At 54.1% G+C, this 18846-nt stretch overlaps 1 protein-coding gene across 1 annotated transcript in view; it reads left to right on the forward strand.

Annotated features, from left to right (window-relative positions):
• The window catches only part of SH3RF3 (SH3 domain containing ring finger 3), a 257852-nt gene that overhangs the window by 203450 nt on the left and 35556 nt on the right, over positions 1-18846 (forward strand). Inside the window, exons 4-5 of the mRNA XM_079776959.1 lie at positions 1031-1384; positions 17981-18054. Of these exons, the coding sequence (XP_079633085.1) occupies positions 1031-1384; positions 17981-18054 (428 nt within the window). The remainder of the gene's footprint in view (positions 1-1030; positions 1385-17980; positions 18055-18846) is intronic.

The raw sequence follows: 18846 nt of genomic DNA on the forward strand, positions 1-18846 counted from the left end.
AAGAATAAGAATGCCACAGACGTTTATCTAGCATGAGTTATTGAACTGTCTGTGCAGATGGGCCCAGCTCATTCTCACAGCGCATGTCCTTCCTGGCTACTCCGGGCCCATGGGAACCGGCCACCTCTGCTTCAGCCCTGCAGTCGCTGCGAGTTCCCCCTCTGGCATGAACAGAGGAGGGGCCCAGTGCAGCCTCTGGGGAAGCGGCTCAGTACGCCTTGGATGAAGAGCTTGCTCCAGGTGGAAGAGCCAGGGGCACACTCTGGCTCCTAGACGATGAACTGACCCAAGGCCCCGCCGGGCCCCAACAGGAGAAGGCACCTCTCTCCCAGGGCCCCTCCAGCCTCAGGCACCCTGCCCGTAGTGCCTGGAGCCCTGGGGCCCAGGTACCCAGGCTGTCAGGACTGGAACCCATCCTGACTTCCTTGATAAGCTCCACCAGGATCAAACTCTCCCTGTAAAGACCCCGCAGGTGGGAGAACAAGGAAGGAGTTGTGCCCTGCGCCCTTGCAGAGTTGCTGGAAAGAATGCAGTTTTAACCCCTCGTGAACCAGGTCAGGCTCCTGTCCACCAGCCACACTTTCCTGCCACCTGCAGCCACCACTGGTTAGAAAGTGCCTTCTGGTCACATGCCTTGAAATCCCTTACCAGTGTGACCAGATTTGCAAGGCAGGCCGATAACCTGTTGCCATGGTGACTGGCGGATAATGGCTAGGCGTTCCTTGCTGCTCTCTCTCTCTCTCTCTTTCTCTCTCTCTCTCTCTGATCCCTCAGAAGTGGGCAGCCCAGGAACAGGGGGCTCCACTGGGGCAGATATGGTAGAGCCTTTTCAATAAGCTCCTCAGATGGCACTCCAGCCTTCGCTGTGTGTTCGGCTGCACCTCTCGTACCTGATGCCCTGTTAGAAAGATCTGATCAGTCTGAACACAGTGTCCATTTCTTAACTGTGAGTGCAGGCTGGGTGAGCTCGGAAAGCTGGGTGTGGCGTGTGGTCCTTATTTAATGAAGCCCCTCTCCCTCTCTCACTTAGCTCAACGACTCGGCCAAGCAGCTTATTGCAATGGACAAGTTCTGCCCAGCTGTTGTGTCTGGCTGCCATGCCTCGTTGCCCTCTGAGCCCGGTGCAGTGGCCAGTGTGGCCCCAGGTCCCACTCTAAGCAGCACAGGGGCAGTCAGTGCCTTTCAGCAGCGTGTGGACGGCAAGAAGAATGCCAAGAAACGTCACTCCTTCACCGCAGTCAGCCTGACGCACAGGTCCTCGCAGGCCGCCAGCCATAGGCATTCCGTGGAAATCAGTGCTCCAGTGCTAATCGGCTCCAGTGACCCCCGGGCCACGGCCAGGATCCGGGACCTGGTGCATGTGTCCTGCAGTGCTCCCGCCCAGGTAACATCCTCGGGGTGTGGACGGGGAGGCTCTGGGGCTCCATCCTCAGATCAGAGCTCAGCATCCATCCCCTGAACTAGCATGGAGGAGGTCAAGGCAGCACCCTTCTCGCTGCCTAGTCTCAGGACCTCTAACCGTGGTGGGTGTGTCTCCCTGTCACTACCAGGGCAGATATGTGACTGGCACTCTCAGCTTTCAGTGAGGTGCTCTTCAATGGTTCATGACACACAGCCTCTGAATAACATTATCCTGCTCAGTTTGCGCTCAGTAGATCTGATGGTGTTGTGGATGATGTCTTGGTGTAGTGTTGGGTGTTTTTAGCATCTCTTTAACACTTGCCAACTCCTTTCCCTTTCAACAAAGACTGGAAGGGCCAGACCTCAGAACCGGATTGAGCACATTGGTTAGTACGTATGTCATTACTAGAGGCCTGATGCACGAAAATCGTGCAAGAGTAGGCCTTCCTTCCCCTGGCTGCCGGCACCAGCTGCCCGCTGGCACCTGGGACCCGGGCTTCCCTCTGGCCCCGTTTTAGTCCAGAAGGACATCCGGAATGATGTTTGGAATGACGTCCGGTCTAATTAGCATATTACCCTTTTATTGTTATAGATTCTTACAGATGCCTTCTATTTCTAGGCATGGCATTGGCTCTACTTCCACGAGTAAGATGAAGGAGCAGGGGGAGAATAACAGAAGGGGGGACCTTATTTTCAATTAACCAGCTGGGGCTGCCAGGATGTCTGGTCCATGGCTCACCACCCTTGGTGCTTCCTGGGGGTCCTAAAAACAAGCAAGCAGGCCCATGGGTGCTAGCGGTCCAATGGCTCTAGTCTAGCTCAGCAGTCTGGCTCTCCTTAGACAACTCCCGGAGCAGGAGGGAACAAATTTTTAAAAATCTGTTCCCACTTTGTTCCACTAGAGTTAAATGCTATATTTTAGAGGTGAGTGGGACCCTGAGACCCATTTCCCGTCCTTTTGACTTGAGGTGAAAGTTATAGCCAGGCTCCGGATTTTAATGAAGGTCATTACAAAGGGCAGGAGGTCAAGCAAAGCAGCTTCACCCATCCCAATTTACTTCAGTCGTTGGGAGAAGTAAGAGGTGAGCTGAGGGGCTGGGAGTTAGGATGAACTGCCCCCTGCTATTTCCCACAGCCCCAGGTGCTGTCCATGGTCGGGCCGCCCCAGAGACTCGCCCCTGGTTCTGCCACTGCTCCCACGCTGCCTTTCTGGTTCTGGGTCGCTTTGTTGGTCTTGGGCATCACACTGGCCGACCTAGGGACATACCCAGGACTGCTAGGGCATGCCGAACAGCAGGTCCTTGCTGTGGCCACCGCCTCATGGACCCTCCTGCCCACCAGGCTGGATTTGCCCTGGGAGAGGGACCTAGTCCCGGAGTTCTGCACTTGGGGGTCAGAAGTGGGCTCTGTGGTCACGCATCTGGGAAATCCAGACTCTGCAGGCCTGCCTTCCTCAGCAAACAGGCCTCCACGTGCCAGGCTGGCATCATGGAGGCGGGCACCAGGCCGGCAGAGCTGGAGCACCCAGGCTCCTCTGTGCCCAGGGGGCATGGGTGATTTTGGCCCCTGTGAGATGACAAGGCTCATCTGGAACTCAGACCAGCCCTGTCTGCTCCTGTGCAGCACACCCAAGGCTTCCTGGCGACAAGGGGCAAAGGTTTTGTGAGACCTGGGTTGTGGGTTCTAGCAAGTTTTCTTCTGGAGCGCAGGGGTGGCTGTTGTTGGGTGGGCCACGCCTGTGTGTACTCCCAGCCAGGCTGGTGTGCGAGGCCTAGGGAAGTGGCTCAGCTGAGTCCCCCTAAAGACCTTATGTGCCCGCCACCACAGATCAGAAAGGCCGCCCAACACAAGATAGTCCTGCTGCGATTTAACTGACTTCATTCTAAAGCCCTGTGGAGGGACAGGAACCAGATGAAAAGCAAGTGCACCCATCCTCACGGCCACAAACACACAGCAGCAGTGTGGCTGAGCCGTGCCCCTGAGCCACATGGACAAGGGAGCCCTTAGGTGGCTGAGTTAGGATCCTCAATATCACTGATTCTTCTAGCTCTCTTTTGTGTTCCTTTAAAATGGAAAGGGAGTGCTGGGGTTGTGGTTTCTATAGAAATGGCCCTAAAATGCAGTAGCTGTGACAGAATGCTCAGGGTCCTAGCGGCAGCAGCGTGCCTCTAGGACACACTCTGGGCCTGTTTGCTCTCCCTCCCTGCCTGGGCTTCTCCAGGCACAGTGCACTCCAGGGAGAACTAGTAGCTTTCATTCTTTTCATTCACCCAGAGGAAATGCAGGCAGATGGTGTGAGTGACAGCTCGTTCTGACAGTTCCCTCGGGTTTGCTCATCCCGCCCTGCTCCTGGCTCTGGGCAGGAGTGGTGGGGAGTGGCCACCTGACCTTCCTTTGCTATAAAACGTTCAGGTCTGGCCTCTGGCCAGAGGAGAGGAAAGTGCCTGCCGGCCCCAGCAGAGAGCAGCTGGCGCTCTGTGAAGGCCGGTCCGGGACCTGGCACAGGGCAGTGGGGGGCAGAGGCCCTGCTCACTAGCTGTGTCACCTAGCAGAGTTGCCTGGTCTCTTCTGGAGTCTCAATGTACTAGTGTGTTAAGCGGAGCTGGTGTGGAGCCTCCTGGCTGGCTTGCTGTCAGACACAGATGGCCTCTCCTCAGGGCGAGGTCAGTGCTATAGGTAGTGGTTCTTTCTGCTCCTCAGAGAGTCAGGGAATGAGTCTTGAGCCCCAAGGCATCAGCTATGACACCCAGGTGCCTCCTCTGTCCAGTCATCGCTGTCTGCTCCCGGAGCCTCTGTCTGCTGTGGTGTCAGCTGAAGGTCTGGAAGACCGGTGGTGGGTAAGGGTGGGTGGGGCCCGGCCTGCTCACAGCCACAGCTCCTGTCACAGGAGCCTGGGCTCAGTGAGCTTTTCTGTGGGCCGCTCGCGACTGTCAGTCCTTCTGGTCTCTCCCGGTGGCAGGCTGTGTGGTGCAGTGCTCCAGCCTCCTGCAGACTGCCAGGGAATTCTGAGGCCCCACCTGGAATGCACTGGGCACCTTTATCACCTGGAGGACAGAACAAACTCAGCACCTGGTCCCCAGGACAGGCCTGGCCCGCTCACTCCCCGCCCCCCAACAGCGGGGGAGAGGAGTGCCAGAAGGGGACTTAGGGGGCACTGGCTGCTCCATTAACAGAGGAGGGACCTGAGCGCTTAGAAGAGGAGATTGGACAGCTTTCCGGGTCACTGATGTGATTGGTCTGGGGTGTGGCCTGGGTCTGGGGACTGTTTCTTCTCTTCTCCAAGCGGTGCCACAGGTCCTGACTGAACCCAGACCCAGTCCATGGAGGGGCCCCATGTCGTGGTGCACCCGAGACTGAGGGGTTCTCCCGGCCCAGGACTTCAGCACACACACCAGACCGTCCTGGGCCCAGCAAGGCAGCTGGTCAGCCTAGAGCATCTCCATCCTTCACTGGGCTCCAAAGGAAGGTGGCTGGAGGCTTTCGCAGAAATCTAACGGTTCTCTCCATGCAGGGCCCATGCTGGGTTCCAGAGGCCCCAAAGCAGGGAAGTGTTGGTGCCTGGGCCGGGCCATCATCCCGCTGCCTAGATTCCTCTGTGGTGTGGGCCTGGCCACTGGGGAGGCCTTTCAGACATCCGGATCCTAGGAGCCACCCCATCAATGAAACCGAGTAGAGAGGGGAGTGGGTGTGAAGGGACCCTGTGTAACCTACGGTCAGGGGACTCCTGGTCCAGCCAGGTTCAGGTCCGCTTCATGGCCTCGTTTTGATGGTCAGGCCATAGGGGCACTGGTTCCTGGGGGCTTAGGGAGTTTGCCTCGCTCCTCAAGGCCTAGATCTGGGTCCAGCGTGCTGTCCCGAAGTGGGCAGGGCACCTGCACTCCTGAGGCGGGAGGGGAGGGAGCCGTGCGGAGGGACCTTGTCAGAGCTTTCCAGCTGGTGCTGCCACCAGGACACCATGCAAACCGTGGCCTGGGTGACTGTTTTCCTAGGACTCTTGCACCAAGAATGGTTTTTTATTTTTAAGAGTTGTTTAAAGTGGACGGGGGGCGGGGGCATAAGAGGATGGGTGGGAGAAGGAAACAAGAAATAAAGGAAGAAAAGAAGAGGAAGATGCGACGAAACACAGAGCCTAAAATACTGACTCTCTGGCCCTTTACACAAAGGGCTTGAGGCTGAGGCTGTGTTGCTACAGCAAAAAGGAAGAAAAGCTGTGATAAAAAAACAAAGGAGAAAGTGGCAACTGTTTAGCTAAAGGGCCCGGTGGGTGGGAGGAGGGAGTTCCATAACAGAAAAGGAAGAAGCGACACAGACACCAGGGGGGTGAGGGCATGAGTGAGGGGGTGGAGGGGCAATGGGGGGTAAGGACACATATGTAATACCTTAATCAATAAAGAAAGAAAAGGAAAGGAAGAACTCCGTGCTCTGGGGCCTGAAGCTGCACAGCGTCGGGTTTGTCTGCAGTGTGGTGGGAGCACGGAAATGTGGACAGTCAGACGCTGTGCTCCTTTCTCCTCTTGGAGTATGACATGCGACCGCCGCCTGGGCCTCATCACGGTCTCTGTGCACCCGTGGCCACGGGAAAACACTGCAGGCTCGAGGTGCAGGGACCCAGCGCTTTGTTCTGAGAGCAAAGGGCACCGGGAAGGAGACATGGAAGCCGGGACTAGAAGGAGGGTGGAGAGCGCTGCCCCTGCCTGGGTGCGCCTTCCCTGCAGGAGGTGCCACGGGCATGGAGTTGCCCTTTTCCCTTCTGCATTGCCTTCTCCCAGCGCTGCTGCAGACCCCATCGCACCCTTCTCTCTGCCACTGACACGAGTCTGCTTTCCCATGTTGGGCATGCTTCAGTGCAATCCAACCGCTACTTCCACCCCTCCTGCCAAACCCGGCTGGCCAAGTCACCCGGTACCCAGGTCCAGTGTTCTTGTTCCATCCTCCTCCTCCTTGACATTGGTCAGCATGGGACTGTGGACCAGGCTCCCTTCCCGCACCTCTCTCCGGCCCTTGCTTCCTCCTCTCCAGCTCCTGACTTCCTCGCCTCCTCCCCCAGATCCTCTTTCTGAAAGTCTCACGTGAACATCAATGCGCTCCTCACCCTTTGCACACGCTCCCCTGGGGTTCTCTTCCAACCCAATGCTGAACCCCAACTGTCTTAACTCTGCCCTTAAGACCTTTTCTAAACTACAGATATGTTACTACTTAATAGATTCACCTGGAGAGGTACCTCACGTTCAATATGTCAGAGAAGAGCTACAGTCCTATTTCCTCAAACCTGCTTCCCCTTCTTTATTCCATCTTCTCACAAATTCCTGAGCCTAAGATCCTGCAAGTTCCAAACCCTACTCTCCCAGGCACCTCTGCCATCCAGTCAGGGTCTGGGCTCTAATGCCAAAGCTCTTCTCCCATTGTAATTGTCAGGATGAAGGAGTGATCACAGACCCTAGTGGTTGGACAGGTGCACATCTGACTGTTTAAAACTGCTCCCACACCCAGTTTTAAAAACCCAACTATCTATATATATAAAAAGCCAATGACCGTAAACGGTCATAACAACTGTAACAACTGGTGGCTCTGACGCCCACTGTGGCCAGTGAACCGGCCCAATCAGGGGGTGGGGCTGGCCGGCCAACCTTGCGGGCCCTCCCCCTGGCCAGCCTGCCCCTGATCAGACTCTTCCACCCTGATCAAGAGCGGAGCCAGCCAAACATCCCCCCCTTTCCTCCCAGCCAGCCCCACCCCCAATCAGACCACCCCACCACGATAGGCCCGCAGCCCCTCGCCCTGGCCAGCCTGCCCCTGATCGCAAACCCCCACCCCAATAGGGGGCGGGGCTGGCTGGCCAATCTCCTGCAGCCCCTCCCCCACACAGCTCCACCCCAGATTGGCCCCCCTATCCTGACCAGGGGCAGAGCCGACCGGCCAACCACTCATGGCCCCTCCACCAGGCCTCTGGCCTCCGATCAGCACCCTCCACCCCAACTGGGGGTGGGGCCCACCAGCCAATCTCCTGTGGCCCCTTCCCCCAGCCAGGCCAGACCTGATCAGGCCCCAAACGGGGAGGGCTGGCTGGCCAACCTCCCGCCATCTCCTCCTCCCGACAGGCCCAGCCCCAATCTGCCCCAATTGGGGTCAGACTGGCCGGACCCTACCTGTGCACAAATTTGTGCACTGGGCCTCTAGTTTGTTTATAACTGCCATTGGATCAAATTAGGAAATGATTACTTACATTTTAGGATAGTTCTCCCATAAACCAAATAAGAAACGAAACAGGTGACTAAAGTCATCACCAAACTGCCTGAGGAACCTTAATGGGTGCATGTAGGTCTGGAACACCCTGTATCTGTCAGTGTGAGCCAGGTTATGCTGTGATAACAAGCAGCCCCAAACCCTCAGAGGCTTACTTCTCACTTAGACTGCATGTCTATCGTGGGCAGCTGAGGGCCTGCCTGCTCCAGAGTGCCCTCTCCCGGGACATCAGCACACCTTCAGGCCAAGTCTGTCCTACTCCTCTTTGGTAAATAAATTTTTATTGGAACACAGCTGCACCTGCTCATTTATACATTGTCTGTAGCTGTTTTTCAGGCCACAGCAGAGGCGCTGCTTAGTTGCAACCAGATCATATGTCCCACAGAGCCTAAAATATTATATTTATTTTCTGGCCCTGAACAGGAATGCATGCTGACCGCGGGTGCCAGTGAGGGGTGGGAAATGTGGCAACTAGTGTAATGGCTCCTAAAGATCTCTGCATGCAGGTGACCCGTGTCACTCCTGCTCACCTTTCAGTCACCACAGCAAGTCCTCCAGCAGGTGCCCATGAGGAGAACCCGGATGTTGGTGAACAGCACCATTCCCCGCCAAGTCTCTGTATCTGTGCGTAAGTTTTCACTGCTTCACACAGAGGCTGGGAATCTGGAAGAGGTGACGGCTGTCTGCAGACAGTGCCTGTGGAAGAGCCGACACTTGAAGAGCGAGGCTCACATTTCTGTGCCAGCTGCCCTTGGACTGCCCGGGTGTCAAAGGCGGGTTCTGTGGGATCGAACACCCACATTGGGAAAGGCTCCCCAGCAGGCCAGGGCAGGAACAGGCTCTGTCACCAGCCCTTGTGAGTTTCTCAGCTTCAGAGCCCGATGGCTTACAAATCAAGACTAGGAAAGTGCCCTTTAAAATCAGTGGGAGGGGAAGTGTTTGATATTCAACAGGGAAAATATCAAAAGAGAAAGTGTCTCCATGTCTTCCCTGTGCATGCGAGCTCCCAGGATGTGGTTAGGTGCTCCCCCTGCTGCTGGGGAGCCTTCCCAGTGTGTGGGGCGCAGGTGTTTGCCTCAGTGACACACCTGTCCTGTCCACAGGGGCCTGCTGAGGGAGGCACAGGCCGCTCTCACCTGCCCTGCAGCCTGCACACTGCTGCTGGGCCAGAACCAGTGCTTAGTCTTAGCACTTGGAGAAAGTTGCAAATTTAATGTCATGTCTTACAAGGAGAAAGAAACAAACAAGTGAATGTGGGATGAATAAAAACATCTCATCCTGGAGACCATGTGCAGGAGACTTTTCTTCAGCAGATCTGGGAATTGCTGTGCCCCTGTGACTTACGGGCCACGCCTCTGAGTGAGGGCAGAGAACGCTGTGGCTGCCTGTGGCCTGGCTCTGCTCTGCTCGGCTGCCAGGCTTTTTGTCCATGGTGTTCAGTTCAACTGTGTTTCTTTTGCTGCTATGACAAGGCAGGAGCCACATCCACAGGTTTCTGCCATCCCTGGCAAACAAGAGAAGGGTGCATCAGGGAAGGTCCCTGGTACCCCCTTGGCACCCGGGGAGCGCGGGGAGTTCTGGTGTGCACATGCTGGTCCAGGAATTCAGGTGAGCTGCTGGTCCTCCCACCCTCACCCCCACCCCACCCCCCACCCCCCACCCTGAATATCCTCTGAAGTCTGGTGAGCCCTTGGTTAAGGGAGCAGCCTGTGGCAGACACGAGGAGAGGCTTGTCATGGACCTTGCCTTCGGACTCACCTGGACCACCAGCAGAGGGTAGCTCCATGCCATAGAGCTGTTTTGTGGATGCCCTTCCTCCATGCCCCCCCTTTTTGGGCCACTTTCCTTAATAATGTCCTGGGTGCCTCGTTAAGCTTTTGGCATAGCGAGGTTTTTTTGGTCCCGATCCTCAGCCCAGTGAGGTGAGGGCAGGCACTGGAGATTGCAGACTGGAGCAGAACTAGCAAGCATTTGTCCTTAGACGGCCAGAGACGGAATGTTTCAGGCTTGTGGGCCACGTAGTGTGTCACGATTGCTCAGCTCCACCTTTGTGGGCAAAAGCAGACAGGCAACAGCAAATGTGGGGGGGTGTATGGGTGCCAATAAAACTTTATTTACAAAAGCAGGAGGCAGCGAGGGGCCAGATTTGATCTTTGGGTGAGTCTGTCCAGTCCTGAGCTGAGCACGGCCCTGAGGGAGGGGCCTGTTCACACAGCCCAGGAGGCAGCAGCCCAGAGGCTCCGGAGTCACGCTGTGAGCTAATGTGGAGGGATTGCTGGGACAGAGTGGGCAGTGGACAGGTGCAAGGTGAACATAGGCCTCCTGGCTGTCTCCATCTCAGGTGGCCAGCCATCTTTCCCAAGGGCTGAGAAAGACCCGTTATGTCGGCAGGAGGCAAGGCCCTCCCTGTCCCAGGACAGACCGTCTGGTCCGGCTTCTTGGGCTCTGACCTCCAGGGCCTCCGGGCCTGTCTGTCCTCGCCCTCACAACGCCCCGGCCTCTGCCCGCCCTTGTGCTGTCCTGTTGGAGCCAAGTGGAAGACTCAGGCAGGAAAGTGTTTTCTTCTGAGTTTTTCTGTGGAAGCACGTTCATGAGACTCATTTGCACTCTGTATGGAGTGGTCGTGTGATGAAGAAAATGGGCTTATTTAACTGCTCTTTGGGGTGATGAGTTTTCTGAACTCATATTAAAAATTGAACTGAGGAGCAGTTTCTCCTCAGGGTCTCAGTCTGTGCCACTGTGTCAGAAAGCAAGGTGAAGCCCCGTTCAGCCCCCCAAACAAGACCCCTTTTTCCTCGTATTGATCCTAAGAGGAAAATAAAATGGCCTGGTTCCCAACTACTGCTCAGGGGCCCCGTTGGAGCTGCAGCACCTTGGCCTGTGGCTCAATGGTTAGAGCATCAGCTTCCCCCACTGAATGGTCAAGAGTTTGATTCTGGTCCAGGGTAGGTACCTGGGCAGGGAGCATGCAGGAGGCAACCAATCCATCCATGTCTCTCTCTCTCTCTCTCTCTCTCTCTCTCTCTCTCTCTCCCTCCCTCCCTCCCTTCCCTCTCCCTCTCTTCCTTCCACTCTCTCTAAAAATCAGTGGGGAAAATATAGCCTCAGGTGAGGATTAACAACAACAAAAAATGCAGCAGCAGGGTCTGCAGCCTCTGGTAACAACCTGACAGTTTAGAAACAGGGATCCGAGGCCACAGCACTGCAGCCAGAAACTGATGCTCACTTAAACCGCCAAGGCTGGGGTATGACAAAGAGGCAGGCAGGTCCCTGTAAGAAGTGATGGCAGGGTTCTCACTGACTGCCGGGCCAGGGCTGTGTGAGCCCTGCAGTCTCCCTGTTCGGCCTTCTGTTGGTGGGACCAGGAGCCCTGGCAGATGAGCAGCTTCCCGGCCCAGGGATCACTGGCCTGCCTGAGCCCCGCCTCCCGCCTGTGTGGGTGCTCACAGAGCAGGGGGACGGGGCACCAGGGGCAGCATTACTGGGCTCCCAGACCTGCTTTCCCTCTGTTTGCTGGCACCATGGAGTTTCATTTGATGAGGGCATCACCTCTGACCCATGACCTGAGCAGCTGACCCCTTCCGCATGCGTGGCTTGTGTTAAATGCTTATGGGCTGTTTGTTTTTTTAACATTAGGCCCAGCGGGATTGCTGGAGTCATCCATTCTGTGGGGTCAGTAGGTCTGAGGACCAAGGCCCCAGCATCCCCGGGTTATTGGCTGGCTCCCCACATCGGAGAGTGCTCACCTGCCTGGGCTGACCCCAGCGTGGTTCCATTATGGGGTCATCTGAAAAGGAAGACCATGTGACCCTGCCTGTCACAGGCAAAAGCCTTCTGTGCTGAGCCAGAGGCACAATCTTGTGTGCCAAGGCTGGGCTGGGCTTTGAGCCTCGTGATCTCAGAGACAGGAAGAACGTCTGTTCCGAGTCTGTATTCCCAAGTATTTTTATCTAAAAGCAGCTGGAGCCCGTTTTCCTTCCTTATTTTTATCCCTGCCTGATTTGCCTCACTCCCGCCAAAGCTTCCTCAACCCCTTAAGGCCCATTCAAAATAAGGCAGTATTAGCGAATGTTCTTAGGAGTGAACAGGCTCCGGTGTGGGGGCCCGGGCCGGGGAAGCCTGCCAGCGTGGCCGAGCTGGAAGCTCGGGGCCACAGGAAGCCCCGGTGTTGCATTCAATCAGTCTGAAACCAGCCTGTTCTGGTCCCGTGTGTCCTCGGAGCGATTCACTGAGGGGAAGAGCCTCCAGGCAGCCTGGTGCTGACTGGGAAGCCTGCGCGTGCATCACGCTTCCAATTCCCAGTCACCTAAAGGAGCTCTGCGTTTGTCTGTGACACCTGTCAGGAGTGAGCAGGGCCCCGCTGCCTCTCAGGAGGCCCCAGCGTCCCATCGGTTGCCTTCTGCTCCGCTGTCCCTGGGGGTACCCTCCACTTACCGCCACTGCAACATTGCCCCTCACCTCCTATCAGCAATAATAGAAGTGAAGGTCTGACGCACAGGAGGGTGGGGGGAACCCTGTCTACTGCAGGAAGTCACACTCTTTCCCTCTGGGCTTTGCACTGCACACGCAGAGGCAAGGCAGGAACACACGCTCAGCCGGCTCTGCTTTAGATATTCTCCATCTTGACCTTCAGGAAAAAAAATGTATTCACAAGTGTGGCCTCTCTGCTCCTCCATTCCAGCTTTAGGTAAGAGTCTGCTTTGAAATCCCACACGTTTGCTTGGTAGTATTTGTCGTATTAAGTTTCAAATGAGGGCCAGGTTTCCAGCAAAGCTGCCCGGATGCTCGGCCCTGAGGCTTTCTTTAGATGCAGCTCTCTTACCATGCGCCTGGGCAGCCCTCCCCGCCCTAGTCCTTCCTGACCCTCCAAACACTCCGCCATGTGGCGTGTTCAGTGTACGGGTCACCCAGCGAAGTTGGCAGATGCTGGCAAAGATGGGTTCTTGAGCCTTAATACTGCACAGTCCACAGTCAGCCAGCCTCTCCCTCCGCCTGACATACGTCTCCTCTGACTGTCCTGGCCAAAGGCGTTATTGCCTCCTACTGAGTTGCAACTTGAGTGGCCCGAGCATTGGGAGTGGAGACTCCACCCAGGCTGCCTTTTGGTCACAGCAAGACTCAGAGCAGTCCCTGGTGCTCTGCGTGTGCAGGGCGGGGCAGGCTGTTTCAGGAGAGTTTATTTGGACAGAGTCATGGGTTTGGGATTCCTCTGAGCCAGTCATCGTGTGTATCTGCTCTGCGTGGTGCCCAGGTAATGGCTTCGGCCTGTGTGCTGCCAGCAGCCACCTGGGCCAGTCCGCAGGGACACTCTGTGGTCTCCTCCTGTCTGCCCCTGGCATCCCCATAAAGATGGCACCTGTGGGATCCAGGAGAACAAGGATCACCATCACCCAGAGCTTGGTCTTAAAACAGGTCTCAAATAACAACCTTATTATTCTTTTTATGACTTGGACGATGTGTCAGAAAACCATTTTGCTTGTTGGTATTAAAATGATGAAAAATTTGAACGATGAAAAATAGATTTAAAAATAATTATCCCAAATTTCAAATCCCTTAAGTACAAATGTTTATCATCTAGAATAATAAAAGTGTAATATGCTAATTAGACTGAAGCCAGGGCTGCAAGAGAAGCCCGGGTCCCGGTGCCAGAGGGAAGCCAGTGCCGGCAGCCAGGGCGAGGAAGGCCTACTCTTGCACGATGAATTTCATGCATCGGGCCCCTAGTTTGGCATATAAATCTCCAGACCATTTTCCCCTGGAAATACATGTATCTTTTACAGAAATGAGGTAAGCCTACACACGCATTTCTCTAGCCACCTTTTCCATTTGAGGCACTTCACACAGCCCTCCACACCACTCGGTGTGAATTCCCCTCATGGCTGTTTGCTGTGCATGGTGTCATCTGCCATCAAACCTTCTGGCGTGGGACATTTGGGTTGCTCCAAATTTTCTATATTATAAATAGAAATTGTTTGCAGATTTTAAGGTTCATTGCTAACAAGAATTGCCAGCCCCAGTGAGTGTCTGCACCCACACATTGAAGAGCTCCTCTGGCCTTCATCTCTCCTGACCTTTCTGACAGCATTCAGCATGATTGACAACAGCTTCCTGGGAAATTGTTGCTCCCCTGAACCCAGAGACACCAGTGCTTCTTGCTTGTTTTCTGTCCCCTTTGCCAGCTCTCCTGCATAATTGGTGGTCCACAAGCTATCTTCTCCTCACCCCACTTTCCCTCAGGCCATTTCATCCACCTCCTACCTTGGCTTCAGTAATAATAGCAGCATTTATTGAGGGCTTAAATTAAACGATCTCACTTAATATTCCAACTAACATAGAAAACAGGAGAGTTTATGATCCTATTTTCTCATCTCTCAGGTATATCTACCTGTCCTTTATTAATTTTTAAAATTTGGGGAACCATTGGTTCACATACTTTGCCTGATTTTTCAATTGCTTTAGTTGGGAGGGTAAGTTCCATCCCTGCTGCCACATAGTTGAGGGCAGCAGTCCTGACTGCTACTTGCTAGTAAACCTTAGAGGTGGAGGCTCTGTGTCCAAGGTCACACAGACACGGGCTCACACACTTGAATGCTAAGAACTTAACTGGCAGGCTGCATTGCTGATTAGACAAGCTACATGCCAGTGATCCCCAAACCTCCACCTGCAGGCCCGTCCCCTTTGCTCAGCTGGCATCGCCTCATCCTCATGTCACCGTCTTCCAGCATGTCAGTCTCCACACATCCAACTCTGATGGCTCCCAGATCTCACACTCCCTGTCTCTGCACATGACACCCCATCTGGCCAGCTGCCAAGGCCAGAAGCTCGGCTCATCACCCTCCCTTGTGCCCTTCAGCTCACGACTCCACCTGTCCTGTTGGTAGAGGAGGGAAGACGGACTCCCAAACATCCCTGTCCCGACCCCAGAACGTGAATGTGTTACTCTACTTGGCAAAAGATGGGAGATTATGCTGGATTGCCCAGTGGACCCAATGTAATCACATCACAAGGTCTTTATAAGAGGAAGACAAGAGGTTTGGAGTCAGAGAGAAGATGAGATGATAGAAGCAGAGATCAGAGAGAGAAATTTGAAGGTGATACGTTGCTGGCTTTCAAGATGGAGGCAGAGACCACCAGCTGGGGAAGTGGGGGGGAGGGAGGAGCTGGTAGCTATAGAGGCTGGAAGAGACCAGGCATGGATTTTGCCTGAGAACCTCCAGAGGGCACAGTCCTGCCAACCTTTGCTTTGGGACTTCTGACTTTCAGAACTGTCAGATAGTGTATCTGTGTTTTCAGTCACTAAGTGTGTCATGACCTGTTACAGCAGCCATGAGAAACTAATGCAGACGACGTGGTGAGTAGGCACATGGCCTCCAACATCAGACTGCCTGAGTTCCAGCCCAGCCATGGCCATGTACTGGCTGTATGAATGTGAACCATTCACCTAACTTCTCTGTGCCTCAGATCCTCGTTTTATAAAATGCTGATTTTTAAAAAAAAACCACTTTATAGGCTTATTTGAATATTAAGTGCATTATTCCAGAAGAAATGCTGGTGAGCTCTGGATGGGGGAGTGGTCTTTATTATTTTTGCTGTAATTGTTCTTACCCATGACCTCCTATACATGCCAGACCTTTTCCACCCCCATGCCCTTGACCCAGACCTGACCTTCCTCATGCTTCCTGAGGGGCCCCCCTGTGAGTCATGTGTCTGATTCCGTCTCTGTCTTTCTCCTGCCAGCCTTCCAGGGCATCTCTGCCCTCAAGGTGAAGACCGGAATCCCTCTCAGAAGGCCTCACACAGACTGGCTCTGGGCACTTTTCCTCACCACTCACTTTTCCTTTCTTTCAGTTTCTTCAGATTTGCTGAGCTTGCCTTTGCCAGCCCTTGCTGGACAGACTACTCTGCTCCTCCTTCACCATCCGACCCTCACCACCTCACCTAATAGGCCCACTCCCTGTTCACAGAAGCCCACCCTGGCCACACCCTCAGGTGAGGTCCCAGTTGTATATTCCTGTGGCCTTGCACTCTGGGACCCCATGTCTATAATGACATGGCCAGTGCTTGCCATCCCCCATGCAAGCCCACAATGGGCATAGAGGCTGTGTCTGTGCCCGGGCCAGTCCTGACAATCAGCGGTCAGCAGACATCAATGAGGACCTAGATCATGCCTCATGTAGGCAGAACAACCCTACAACTCAACTGACTGTCACACTACTTTCTTGCTTGTGTGCAGAGCCGAGGGGGGAGGGAGGGAACATTTCTCAACAGCTCACTGACCAGGTCTGACTTTGCTCAGCCTGCGAGTGGCACATGGGGTGCTCCCAGGCCTCGGCTGTCACCTCCAGCATGGAGCCACCTGCCCGTGTCTGAGTGAGTGAGTCAAGTGCCCCGACATCCTGCCCACACCTTTCTCCAGGGACCATCCAAGAAGGGACAGCTGTGGGGAAACCAGCACTAGGGGTGCTTATCCATACCCTAGGGGAGGTAAGGGCCTGGAACCAGGTGCCCACCCCAGCCTGCAGCCTGTGGAGAAGGTCCCTGGCCCGCTGTGGTGAACTCCTCCAGCATCTTGAAGGAAAACATTCCCAAGCTTTGATGGCGAATGCCTTCTGGTCTGTCCCCCCTCCTAGGCTCAGCAGGTGTGATGAGCAGGCAGAAGTCCCCCACATCTATCAGCAGAGAAATGTCTCCCACCTTTAGCCCATTCCCACACAGCACCCCAGGAAGCAGTGTCTTGCATCAGCCACAGGGATGGTTGGGGAGGGGCTGCCTCTAGAAAGCAGTCTCTCGCAGGTGCTGGAGCTTGGAGTGGGAAGTCCTTTGAAACTTCACAGTGTCTTAGAGAAATGAGGGAAGTTATGCCTCTGTGTTGCATGCTCTCATTCTGCCAGGCACTTCGTTGTTTAAACAAGAAGAAATAGAATTTCTAACTTCTTCGAGGTGGTGGACATGCTGTGGTTTCTGGCACCTTTCATGATCCCTGGTGGAGGAGGGAAGTCGACCACCCAGGATGGATTGGAAGGTCGCCTTAGCACTTGTAGCTCCTCAGCTAAGCAAGGGCAGAACTGGTTAGTGAATTGAGTTCTATTAGTTCCCTGGGGCGGCTGTAACAGTACCACAAACTGGGTGGCTTAAAGCAACAGTTCTGGAAGCCAGAAGTCCAAAATCAAGGTGTTGGTAGGCAGGACTGGCTGCTTCTGGACGCTGAGGGAGAATCCATCCCAGACCTCTCTCCCAGCGTCTGGTGGCTGCCAGCAATCCTTGGTGTTCCTGAGCTTATAGATGCATCTCTCCAGTCTCTTCCTCATTCTTCAAGTGGCTTTCCTCCCTCTCTCTGTTCTCCTTTTCTCTCTCTCTCGTGAGGACACTTGTTATTGGATTTAGGGCCCACTCTAATCAAGGGTAATCTCATTTTAGGATCCTTTCCTATATCTACAACAACCATATTCCAATAAGGCCACCTTCACAGCCACCAGGGGCTATAACTTGGACATATCTTTTGGGGGACACAATTCAGTTCATTGTGGCATCTGAACAGGAAGACAAGGTGCTGCCCTAAGGATGACTGGGGCTGGATGGGTGAGTTGGGTAGTGAGGAGATGGGGGACAATGTTGTCTCTCATGGGCTGGGTCTACAGGGATCTCTGTGCAGGAATCGCCTCAGCAAGATTATGCACAGCCCAGATCTGTCTGGTGGCCCTTAACCACTTCCCTCAGCCAACTTAACACGCACCTGATTGTAAGGAACCATCTGGAAGCAGAGGTCCCTCCAGTCATCTCCTTGCACCATAAACCCTGAAGCTTTGAGTCCCTCAGGGCTGAGGTGGGAGATGCTAGGCTCTGTCAGTCCTGTTGCCCTATAGCCTGCCCTCTGTCCACAGCCAAAGGACCAGCTTTCTGTAGAGATTAATCTTCAGTTCCTGGGAATGCAATTTTTCAATGAGCCCAGGCTTTATAACATGAAAGGTTTTGTCTGGATGTTCTTTTTACAAACACAAGAATAATTCATTCAAGCTCTAAGAATAAAGATGAGCTTCCCGAAACTGCCTTCTTCCATATTCAGCAGAGTGGTGCTGATGGACCCAGATGCAGCCACAGAGAGGGGTTCTGAGCAGCTGCTCCAGAAGGGCTCTGGAAAGCTGCCGTGGGCCCGTCATTGGGCACCAAGCTCTCCCCAGTATATTGAAAAACAACAACAACAACAACAACGTCATTAACAACCCAGGCAAGTAGACCCCGAGGAGAGGACAGATGCTTCATGACGCCGCGCGACGTTGTCTTTCTCTTCCCTGGGCAGAGCCACCTGTCAGCTCACTCTCTTCTTATCTGTTTACAGGACTCCTCTGCCGGATCCAACCCAGCGGCTGAACAGCAGGACATGGCTCCCAAAGGGCAGCTGCCTCTCAATGTGTGAGCTGCTGTTTATGTTTTGGGGTCCCATGCCTTCAGCATCTCCATCTCACACTGCTAGCATGGAAATGTATGGTTTCTATAGGGGTCTCATTTGTTACTAGTTGGTTATTTTATTTTTAAAATATTTTAATTGATTTTAGAGAGAGGAGAAGGGAGAGGGATAGAGAAATAGAAAAATATCAATGAGAGAGAAACATTCATCAGCTGCCTCCTGCACGCCCCCTACTGGGGATCGAGCCTACAACCCGGGCATGTGCCCTGACCAGGAATCAAACCGTGACCTCCTGGTTCATGGGTCAACACTCAACCACTAAGCCACACTGGCTGCCCACTAGTTGGTCAGTTTAATTATGTACATCTAATAATACTGCTGACAGGAAAGTGCAGAAAACTCTAGCAGGTTTTTAAATGTTATTGTCCCTAGGACATGTATTATGAGCAGAGGGCATAATCAAAATATGTGATGATACAGGCACTGGCCAATCAGGAGGGGATCAACCATAGCAAAGAGAACACCTCACAGGCCCCTGAGAAGGTGTGGGCTGCAGGCCGGAGTGGGGGGATGCTGGCGCAGTGGGTGGTCATGGAGTCTTCATGGTGGCTAGTTACTAGCTGCTCAGAGTAGCTCAGCATCTTAGCAGCTGTAACTGCCATGCCCATGCACAGCAGCTGTGTGTCACAGCCAAATACACCCTGATGAGTCACTGCTGGAAGTGAATGCTTGCCTTGCTTAGAACCTACTCTTGTTAAATTACATTTCTTAAAAGATACGTGCAGTATAAAAATTCC

The sequence above is a fragment of the Cnephaeus nilssonii genome, assembly GCF_951640355.1.
Source record: "Cnephaeus nilssonii genome assembly, chromosome: 7".
Classification (NCBI taxonomy): Eukaryota; Metazoa; Chordata; class Mammalia; order Chiroptera; family Vespertilionidae; genus Cnephaeus; species Cnephaeus nilssonii.